This window comes from Emiliania huxleyi, assembly GCF_000372725.1.
Source record: "Emiliania huxleyi CCMP1516 chromosome Unknown EMIHUscaffold_136, whole genome shotgun sequence".
In the NCBI taxonomy this organism is placed as follows: domain Eukaryota; phylum Haptophyta; order Isochrysidales; family Noelaerhabdaceae; genus Emiliania; species Emiliania huxleyi.
In genome coordinates, this window is record NW_005201231.1 from 261321 (window position 1) to 272245 (window position 10925).

General features: G+C 61.1%; 2 protein-coding genes across 2 annotated transcripts; both read right to left on the reverse strand.

Annotated features, from left to right (window-relative positions):
• Positions 1-4649: 4649 nt before the first annotated feature.
• On the reverse strand, positions 4650-5204 carry EMIHUDRAFT_110560 (hypothetical protein; the record flags this gene model as incomplete). Its single annotated transcript, XM_005788337.1, has 1 exon — positions 4650-5204. The coding sequence occupies one exon, from the start codon at positions 5202-5204 to the stop codon at positions 4650-4652; it is 555 nt and encodes a 184-aa protein (XP_005788394.1).
• Positions 5205-8552: 3348 nt separating this feature from the next.
• Positions 8553-10699, reverse strand: EMIHUDRAFT_227100 (hypothetical protein; the record flags this gene model as incomplete). The annotated part of the gene is made up of 7 exons (XM_005788338.1): positions 8553-9058; positions 9151-9430; positions 9654-9731; positions 9791-9916; positions 10091-10154; positions 10199-10510; positions 10662-10699. The coding sequence occupies 7 exons, from the start codon at positions 10697-10699 to the stop codon at positions 8553-8555; spliced, it is 1404 nt and encodes a 467-aa protein (XP_005788395.1).
• Between the last annotated feature and the right edge of the window lie 226 nt (positions 10700-10925).

A 10925-nucleotide genomic window follows, 5' to 3' on the forward strand; every position in this document is an offset into this window, starting at 1 on the left:
TAGTACACTATATACGTAGAAGCGTGTACTTACCACGCAAGGCTCTAGCGTCTAGCGCGGGTCGTCTACTCTCGTGCGTCTGATGCGTTGCTGAGCGCCGCTATCTTGTGAGCGTAAATACACACACGCACGCATATGTACTGTGTACAGCTGTACAGCTCATGTCTCACAAGATGATGCACAACGGCCAAGACGATGGCGAGGACGAGGAGACACGGGACGACGGCAGGCGAGACGAGGAGGACGGAGGCGAGGGCAGAGACAGCGCCGCAGTCGACGGAGGCGACAACGATGGAGAAGGGGAGGGAACGAAAAAGCGCACAGAGGATGAGGATATAAACTGGGACGACGCAGCGGAGGGGATAGACGAGGGAATCGAGGGACCGGAGGGCTTTCGCGACAGCGACGATGACGACGAAGTAGGGGGAGAAGACGGAGGGGCGACACGCAGGAGGAGCAAAATCGCGAACGGCCCGAGCAGAGAGGGCGACGGCGGAGCACGAGGGGGCAGCGGAAACGCTACCAATGACGCGAACCGAGGCACGGGCGACGGCGGGGACGGGGAGGGCGACAGCGACGTCGAGGTTGACGCAACGGTATCGAGAGCGCCACCCAAAAGGAGCCGGACAGCCATGGAGGTCACCGAATGGAGGGCGAACGGCACAATACGAAAAGGCAGGGCGAGGCGGATGGAGAAAGAAGTGCCGAGAAGGCCATGGTGGAGGGGAGGGACGGGAGGACGAAAGAAGGGCGAGGAGGACGAGCGGCCCGCACAGGCCGCGAGCAGACAGCGCCTGCTGGCCATCTCGAGACATTCGCAAAGAACGCTAGCTACATGGGAGGGCTTCGTGAAGGATGGATTGAAACACATTCGAACAAAGAAGAGGCGACGGGAGGAACCGGCAGAGGATGCAGTGACGTGACACACACACACACACACACACACACACACACACACACACACACACACACACACACACACACACACACACACACACACACACACACCGCTCACGCACGCGCACCGGGCCTTGCACTTTAAATGCCGTGGGGCTCCTGTCGTTAGACGTGGAGACGCGAGGGTTGCCCCCCCTTGCCCCACCACCTCGTGTGTGTGGAGAAGTTTACCTTACCTTACCTTACCTGATGCATGATTGCAATTTCTGGATCTCGTGTCGGGCATGAGTGTTTGCGTTGAGCGGGGTGGGGTGCGCCCCAAGCCCGCAGACCCACGCCCTCCCCCTTCTTTGCTATAAGCGGATTCGCCGAGCGAGACTCGCACACGGAATCGCTCGACACTTGCACGGTCGCGCACAAAAGACCTAAACGTGCACAACACTGGGCACGTCAGGGCACGTGACACTGCTCACTGGGCACGTATAAACTGGGCACGTGACACTGGCACGTGCGTGACTTGCGCACCGGCACCAATTTGCACAACACCGGACTTGCGCACCACTGGCACGGGACTTGCGCACCGGGACGTGCAAGTTGCTCAACACGCTGCTGTGCCTGCTCAGCACGCAGCCGCGCTGCATGCGCAAGTGCTGTGAAAGCATCGCCTTCCGCAACCCATCCGCCGCATATCGCGTCCGCCATATCAGCCATACCCGTCGCCCCATCGGCCAGCCCGAGGTTGAAATGCACGCGAGCCAGATAACGGTCGCGCACAGCGTGGAGCGCGAGCTGCTGCTGCGTCAAAGATGCCTCCTGCTGTAGCCTGGCCGTCTCGCTCTCAAACTCGTTGTGGAGGCTCTGCTCGCGCATCGCGTCGGTGACGATGAAAGCACCGTGCCTACGATGGTGTAATCCAACTCAGCGCTGTACGAGTGGCGCGGCACAAGAGCTGAGACCGCCCGCGGCAGGCGCTCTTGGCGTCTGTCTCAGGGCCTGCGAGGCGGACTTCACGGCCATCGCGCACACAGCGGGGAGATGGCTTCGCTACGCCGCGACGTTGCCTCGCCGCCTCGCTCATGCAGCACCCGTTGCGCCTGCAGCGATCGGCACTACGGTCAGGAACTGCCACACGTGCCTTTGGGGAATCAGCTGGGACCAATGAGATCAGCTACCTCTCTCTCTCTCTTTCTCTCTCCCGTGCGGTTGTGAGGAGCTTTGCGATTTACCACCGAGCTTCACGGGAGTCGCGTTCGGATGACCGCTCGGCTTCGTTCATGCAGACCTCGTCGGAGAATGCTGCGAGGAAGTCGTCCAGCCTCTGCAGACCCCTGCGGCGTTTCACGCGTGGCTCGTGCGACATATTTCCTCCTCTTGGTCGCCTGGCCGCAAGGCAAAGCGACGTTGTCCACGCTGCGCTGATGTCACCGCGAGGCTGCGACCCTATCAAGGTCGCGCTCGGAACCAGCGCGGCATTTCATGGTGAGTCTATCAGTAAGCGCCGGGTTAGCGTGGGTTCCACCGGGTTAGTGCTCCACTAACCCAGCACGGGTCAGCACGGGTTAGAACGGGTTACCATAACCCGACGCTAACCCGGCACTAACCCGGCACTAACCCATCCTAACGTATGCCCCCGAGCAGCGCGGGTTAGCGCCGGGTTAGTCTCGGGTTAGTCTCGGGTTAGTCTCGGGTTAGGTTTGGGTTAGAGCTCTACGGCTCGTTCCGCCCCTCTCTCGTGCGTTCACTCACTCGCCACACCACAAAAACAACTCTCTCCACACCACAGGCAGCGTCGGTCGCCTTGGCACAGGTGGCGGCCACAGCAGCCGCGTGCAGCGGCGCGCGAGCGCGCTCGGCCTGGTTGCTCTCTTCGGCAGCCGATGCCGCCTGGGCAGCCACTGCCGCGGCAGCCTTGGCGCTCGCCGCCGCAAAGATTTGAGCCGACGAAGGCCGGGGACGAAACTCAGCCGGTCGCTGCCCGTTGGAGGATGAACAGACGCAGCGCTACGAGCTGGCACGCTCGTGCCAAAGGCAAAGTTGCTCGTGCGATGTGCCGCCGCTTCCCTCAAGTGACGATCGTACTGGTGCTTCGATACACCGAGCGGAAAGAGCATGCCGCACGAGTCTTTGGCGCACGTGTAGCCGACGGCCTTAGCAAGCGCCTTGGACCCGTCCGAACTGCGCACGCGGGTGTTCTTCTCAATGAGCAGCTTGGCATCCACGGCCTTCTGCAGCCAAGGCTCCATCGCGGAGGTCGGCTCGGGTGCCCGCCGCAGCCGTTTCATACACACCGTGCCCTCGCAGTCCGAATCGTGGCGCCCGCCTTATTTGGTGGGCGTAACGGTCGCGGGACGGACCAAAATCACCCTCGAGGTCTTGCGGTTCATCTCGCCAACCAGCTCTAACCCGGGGTGCGCTGCACTAACCCGGCCCTAACCCACCCCTAACCCGGCGCAGACCCATGCTGACGTATGCCCCCCAGTCGCACGGGTTAGTGCCGGGTTAGTGCCGGGTTAGTGCCGGGTTATGGTAACCCATTCTGACCCGTGCTAACCCGTGCCGGGTTAGTGAGCACTAACCCGCGCTAACCCGCGCTTACTGATAGACTCACTTCATGCTCGTCGTCTAGGTACTTGTAGCACCTTTGCGACTCAAGGGGCGGCGGTGGGGCCTGGTAGCAAAGTTTGCAAGGGGACATCCAAGGTGTCAAAGAAGGCAGGGTCGAGGACAGGTAGGGCAAAGCAAAGGCATGGCGAAGACAAAGACATAGCTTAGCAAAGACAAAGACATCAAAGACATACATAGCTTAGCTTAGCAAAGACAAAGCTACATAGCTTAGCTTAGCAAAGACAAAGACAAAGACATACATAGCGTAGCTTAGCAAAGACATACACAGCTTAGCAAAGACAAAGACATACAGCTTAGTAGCTTAGCAAAGACAAAGACATACATAGCTAGCTTAGCAAAGACAAAGACATACATAGCTTAGCAAAGACATACATAGCTTAGTAGCAAAGACAAAGACATACATAGCTTAGCTTAGCAAGCTTAGCAAAGACATCATAGCAGCAAAGACATCATAGGAGACACATCATAGGTTCATAGCCTAGGAGACATCATAGGAGACATCATAGCCTACAGTGGGTTGCGGGCATTAAGAAAACAGGATTCGGCGGCACGCCGCCGTTTCTAAGCCTTTCCACAGCCCTCATCCACCCCACGCCGTGGTTTCTTAGCTCCGGCCGGCACTCAGGCCAGAGCCGCCCCCCTAAGGATTTTAGGTAAGAGGTAAGCTGCGGTCCGCGAGGGCGATGCCAGAGTCTGCCGCCGAGTCGGCTCTCTGGATGACGGGAAGACGCACACACGCCTCCATCTCCACTCCACTCAGAACACCGTAGACTTGGAAAGTGACAAGTGCGCGCCTAGGAGGGTTGGGCTAGGAGGGTTGGGCTAGGAGGGTTGGGCTAGGAGGGTTGGGCTAGGAGGGTTGGGCTAGGAGGGTTGGGCTAGGAGGGTTGGGCTAGGAGGGTTGGGCTAGGAGGGTTGGGCTAGGAGGGTTGGGCTAGGAGGGTTGGGCTAGGAGGGTTGGGCTAGGAGGGTTGGGCTAGGAGGGTTGGGCTAGGAGGGTTGGGCTAGGAGGGTTGGGCTAGGAGGGTTGGGCTAGGAGGGTTGGGCTAGGAGGGTTGGGCTAGGAGGGTTGGGCTAGGAGGGTTGGGCTAGGAGGGTTGGGCTAGGAGGGTTGGGCTAGGAGGGTTTCAGATCTCATTCGCGCCGAGCGTCTGGATGGTGACGTTGCACCGCCCGGCATGGGCTACTAGATAGTTGATCGTCTTTTGGAACGCAGCCGGCACCTTGTAGCGGTTCTCGATATCTCTGTGCCTTGTTGACGCGTCGTGATACTCCAGAAAGACGGCGTCGAGCTGACAGAGCACGCCATGCGCGAGCATATTGGGCAGCACGTTGTACTCCTCGCCCTCGACATCGAGCTTCATCACGACAGCGGGGGGCAGCGCTGCCGACCGCCTCTTGCTGTGTGGCTTCGGTGCTCGGCGGAGCACCTCCCTGTGCGTCCACCGCGCGAGGTCGACGGTGCGAATGTCGACGTGGCCGCGATCGGCGCTGCTCCCGCCGGCCCGGTCGAGGAGGGAGGAGCCCCACTCATGATACATCGGATGCGAACCTAGGATGAAGAAGGGCTGCGTGCCGTCGCGGTTGGAGGCAGCAGTGCCATTCAGGACCAAGATCCTGGCGGGCGCGTACCGCCGCTTCAGGCCCCGCAGCACATCCGCGTGGTGCGGGTTAGGCTCCATTACCACTGAGCACACAAGCTCAGCGCGGTAAGAGGCGGTCGAAGGTTGGCTTCATCCGCGAATTCTTTCCCTCGTAGACGTTTGTGATCTGCACACCGACGTTCGAGCCGATGTCCAGGAAAACGTGATGGCATCCGTTTAACGCAGATTGCTCTGGCTGGACTGTGCCCATGGCATCGAGGCCAAGCGCGAAGCCGATTGACCCGAACGCCACCAGTGCCGCCGCCGCCGTGGTTGTCGATAGCACACACATTCGTACTCGTCGCCGTGGCGAATGGTTGGGGCAGCTGACCCGTGTGCGGGGTAACCCGCGCGCGGGGAAGCTTCACGGGTTCGAGTCGTCAAACATTGAGCAGGAGGTGTGCCGAGGGGGACCGGGAGGCGGTAAGCCGTCGTCGCCCGGCGCTGCTTGCAGCACCATGGCGAGGGCGCTAAGAGGTTCCTCTTTTCCGCGCCCCCCCCGCAAGGCGCGCGATACACCATAGTCAGGGCACGATGCCGGCGTGAACACGACTAACTGACGGATCCGCTCCTGACAGTGGCATGCACCGCGCTGCGGCCACTGTCTTTGTTTGAAATTAAAAGTCGAATCAGAGCGGCGTCGGCGTTGCCCTGAGTTTTCTCCCCCGGAGCGCCCGTCCGGGACCGCTCCGGGACGCACGCCGGCGAAGCACCATCCCGCGGCGCGGTGCGGCGGCGTCACAAATCCGACGGCAGAGCACCGGGACGCGGGCGAGTGATCTGAGGTCCAACTAGGCGTATGCATTGCTCATCCAGGGCTATCACCTGGACCTATCAACAGGCGCCTGCGGCGCCGTGGTCAGGAGGTGTTGTTCACACCTGCCCAACCATTCATACAGCACAGTATACCAGCACATGTACAGGGTTGCGATTGGGATGTGGAGATCTCATTTTTTGAGCTAGATCTAGCCTTCGTATGAAACAAAAGCAAGGCGGACATGGCAGATCGCTCTCGGGCCCACAGACGGCTAGCACCACACTCCTCTCCTTAAAATCCCTGTGTGGTGGCGGCGTGCCGTCCTCCCATCCCTCCTTCGGGTTGTCTGTTTTCTTTCTTTCTTTTTCTCGGGCCCACAGACATCCCGCACACCCGCCGCCCCCGCGCGCGCCCCACCCCGGCCGGGAGAAAGGGGAGTGACAGTTTGGGACGGCGACAGACGAGATACCTCGCACTCCAGAGAACGCAGAGAAAGTCCGGCTCATGCGCCCCAAGCTGACCATCTACCGCACTGCACACTTCCGCCCCCTCGCTCCCAACCCATCCACCTCGCCGAGTCTGCACCCGGCCGCCAAGCGAAAAATTCTTTTCTCGGATCGTGTTGCAAGTCCCAAAAAGGCACGTGTGGGTCGTGAACTGGCCGGAAGGTCCCAGTCATTGGAAAAAGAAACAAACCGGCGCCGCGCAGTCGAGCACAGTGCGGGGTGTGGACCCTGAGTTGACCAGGGGTTGTGCGCTGGGCTCTCCTGCTCGGCTCCAGCCAGTAGACAAGTCTTGTCATCAACAGAGTAGAAGGATCTGACCTCGGGGCCGATGTGACCAAGCGCTGGTAGCGTGGTTTAACCTCACACCCATGGTCTCACAGTGTGCCGGCAGTCGCCGAGCAGTGTCGCTCACACAAGCCGCAGCACAAGTGACTGAAGGCCAGTGAGGGCGAGCCCATCGCTGTCACAGCTGTGGCAGCCGCACAGTAGGCTGTGTCAACTGTGCAGAGTGTGTGAACAGCAGAGGAGCTGCTCTCCAAGCCAAAGAGCTGCATGCCGCCGATGGGAGGCGCTGTCGAGGTTCGCCGAGCGCGGCGCAGGTTGGAGGACACCGTCACCGACGAGCGCGTTGGACTTTTCACTCCGGACAAAAAACGCGGCACAGCGGACGGTGCGGGGCGTGCCGCAAACTTAGCGGCGAGGCGCGGGACCGTCTGTGGCGAAGTGGGTCGCGTCCTCCGATTTCCTCAACTCACGGTCCACTCCCTATCTCTGTCCCTCGTTTCGGTTGTTGGTTTTCTTTTTAAATTCTTCTTTTTCGGGAGAGGCTTCTCCGACCTTGGTTGGTGTACGTGCGCGCCCCGTAGTCCCCGTGGTGCGTGGATTCGGTCTCACTACACCGTGCGTGAGTTCTTGAGCACTCCAAGTAAAAAAGTAAAAAAAAAGTGCTCCCTAACCTAAGTGCTCCATCCAACATCTCTACAGGGTACAGCGCTGTACACTCTACACCCTCTACACCCCCCCTCAGGGCTCGACTGCGTGACTGAACTCGTGGCTGGGACCACTAGACAAGCGGCGCGGCGTGTGCTTGCCGCCAAACATACAGCCCAGGCGCACAGACAGGTCAGCTAGCGAACGGGCTGGCTGGCTGGCTGGCCCAATCACAGCTATCACCTCGACCCAGCTCGACCGTCATGTTGAGGTCGCCAGGCACATGCTGCTAGTGGGTGACGGGGTGTGGGTCGGTACCAAGTGTGCAACAGCGACTAGACGTCGCCGGGGAGCAAGACTCCATCGACCCTAGACAGAGGTCTAAATCGCAACCGCGCCCTCGCTCGACTCTCAGTTCTTGTCCTCGTTGTCGGGGTCCCAAGGGTCCAGGTAGACGTTCCAGTTAATGGCGTTGCCCCACTCGTCGTGCGAGGCCTTCTTGTTCGCCTTCTCGACCTGCAGCTTGCGGCGGCGGTCCTCGTTGCATCCGGTCAGCCAGCCCTTGTGCTCGCAGAAGGACTCCGAGAAGCGGCAGATGCTCTTGCAGACGTCGGTCTCCTCCTTGTAGGCCTCAAAGTTCCAGATGGCGCGGTCGGGCATCGGGTCGTCCATCATGTACGGCGGAATGTACGGCTCCAAGCCGAAGTCGGTGGGCACGTGCTGGCTAGACGAGCTAGGGTCGCAGGCCGAGGCGAGCCCGGGCTCACGGCCCGGCGGGAAGGGCGGGCCGTCGGCTGTGTTGACCTCAGGGCAGGTCTCGACGGTCCAGCCCTCGTAGTAAGAGGCGGGGCAGCGCGTGCGGCCCTCGAAGGCGGACTTGATCGCCATCTCGTTTGGCCGAATCGAGAGGATCTCCTTGATCGGCTCGTACTCCTGGATGGCCGCGCCCACCGCGAAGTTGAGGTAGTCCTTAAACGGCAGCGCTGTGAGGGTCGCGTACGCGCCGGCGATCGTCCCGCCGTGCGTGTGCATGCAGGGCATCTCCTTCATGTAGTCCATAACAAAGGTCTGGGGGGGGGGGGGGGGGGGGAACCCCCTGGGCATTTTTTCGAACGGGAACCCCCCCTAACTCATCACCTGGGGGACCACCGGGGAAGGGACTTTCTTCTTTCTCTTTTAAAAAAAGAATTTGCCCTACAAAGGCGGCTCCTCCGGGATTTGGGGGGGGGCCCTCCTCCCAAAGGGGATGCACATGAGCGGACCCTTGGACTCGCCGGCGGCAAGCAGCTCGTCGTACTCGGCGGCGGTGGTGAGGGCCGAGTCGTAGAGTGGCGTCGTCACAAAGGCGAGGTAGGGGTCGAACTCCTCAAGGCGCTCCTTGAAGGCGGTCACGACCGTCACGCAGCTGACGGTCTTGCTCTGGATGAGCGAGGCGAGATCGGTCAACGGCATGTAGTAAAGGTCCGAGGGCCCGGTGTACGCCACTGCGGTGGGCAGGTCGAAGGTGACGTCCTCCGGCGAGTTGGACGTGGTTGGGAAGTCGATCATCTCCTTCACCAGCGTCAGGTCGTCGTTGCGGTAGAGGTAGGAGGTGGCCTCGGGCGACACGGCGTTGTAGATGGTCTCGGTGATCTTGTCAATCTTCACCGTCTCGGTCACGTGCCACGAATCCTCGTCCCAGAACTTTGAGATGAGGGCGTCTGTCCAGAAACGGGCAGCCGCGCGTGAGCAGCAGGTACGATCTAGGCTCATGGTAGGACGTCGTGGGGTTTAAGATCTAGTATCGCGGTACCATTCGGCGGGACGCCCGTGCGCCACGCCTCCATTCCTGTCATGTGCGACATGATCTTGAGAACATACGAGTTCAGCTCTGGAGTGCTGTTGATCACCGCCTTGGCGACGGTCTCAACGCTGTCCTCGCCGAAATTGGCGCTCACAGCAGCAAAGTCTTCGATGAGCCCGCTAACCATACGAGCGGTCATGTCCTCCAGCGTGTTCGGCGCGCTGGCAAAGGCATCGACGTTGGCGATGCCCAACAGGCCGAGTAGGAGGGGCGTGCGTGCGACGAACATCTGTGCGCCGCAAGCGCACGAAGGGTGACTTGGATGGGGGTACAGAGGGGTGCAACTCACAAGACGCTGAACACAAAAGAATTCAACAAACAGAACTCTCTCGCACAGCACACAGGTTCGACACAGGTACCAAAAGAGGCACAGCCTGCGACGGACCTTTAGAAGGCGCCGTCGTCCTCATGGAGGTGGGCACGATCGGGGGGACAGTCGAATCCGCGAGCACCGTAGTGCTCGCCGAAAAGACCATCCCCATCATCCCAACCCCCGGCGACCCCCTCGCCGCTTGCCCCGCCAGCGGGCACTGCGCGACCCACCCCCGCGCCCTCGACCGCGCCCCCCGCCAGGAGCATATCGCATCACCACCGCCCGATCCTCGTCGAAGAGCAGAATCTTTCCCGCCTTCACCAGCTCCTTCCACCCCTCCGTGTCCTGCAACGTCGTGGCGCCAGCCCATAGCTCCGGCCCTCCGTCGCAACATCCCGGCCCCTGTTCCGGCATAGCGTCCAAAGCCGCCCTAACCCTAGGGCAGCGCGCCGCGTCCCATGCCGCCTTCTCAGCCGCCTGGATAGCCGCCCACTGGGCAACCGAGTAGTGGGAGGGGCGAGATTGGCGAGCAGTGGGAGGGCCGTCCGGCTCGGCGCCGCGCGCCGCGCCCGAAACCGCCCCCGCTGCCTCCTCCTCGACCTCCTCGTCGGTTGCCGTGCCCACCGCATGCTCCTGGGACCTCGCAAAAGAAGAATGAGTCCAGACTCCGACCCCCGCCGCAACGTTCGGAGACTGCGGTGTGGGTTCTCGCGCAGCTGCGCGTGCGGGTAGTCCGCACGCTCAGCCTCGCTCGCAGCCGCCGCCGCAGCCTTCTCCGCCTTGTTCGCCTTCTGCCGGGCCTTTTTGGCCCTGCGAGCCGCGGCCCGAGCATCCTTCTGCTCCTCCGTCAGCTCCTCCTTCCGCGGCGCGGTGCGCTCGACGAACGAGCGCTCCGCCGCCTGCACCGGCTCGCGGTCGCCCGCGGCCTTCTCGTGCTTCAGGTCGAAGGTCGCCGTCCCGTAGCCAGGGACCTCATACCTGAGCTGCGACACATGCCTAAAAAAACCCAGGCAGGCAGGCAGGCCAGTAATAACCAAGCTTTTTTTCAGTGTATGTAGCTCTTACGTACATTCCCGGAGGAGGACTGCTGACGGGGTTTGCGATGAGGAGCGATCCGAACGTGGTATTCGGGTGATCAGATCACTACCGCCGAAACGCAAGAGCACTGCGACGCATCGGGCTCATGCTAGCATCCACCTCGCGAGCCGACCGTCTGGCTCAGCGAGGCTGCTGCGGAGCACTCGCGGGCCGATTTCTGGCCCCCAGCGAGGCCGCTCGGTTCGCTCCTCAACGCAAACCCGGTCGAGTGAGCTTTTTTTGCGAAACCTTCTCCATCCAGCACCTCCTTACCACAGCTAGAGTAAGAGAACTAAAAGGGAACCCGTAGTGGTGATATACACAAACGGAAACA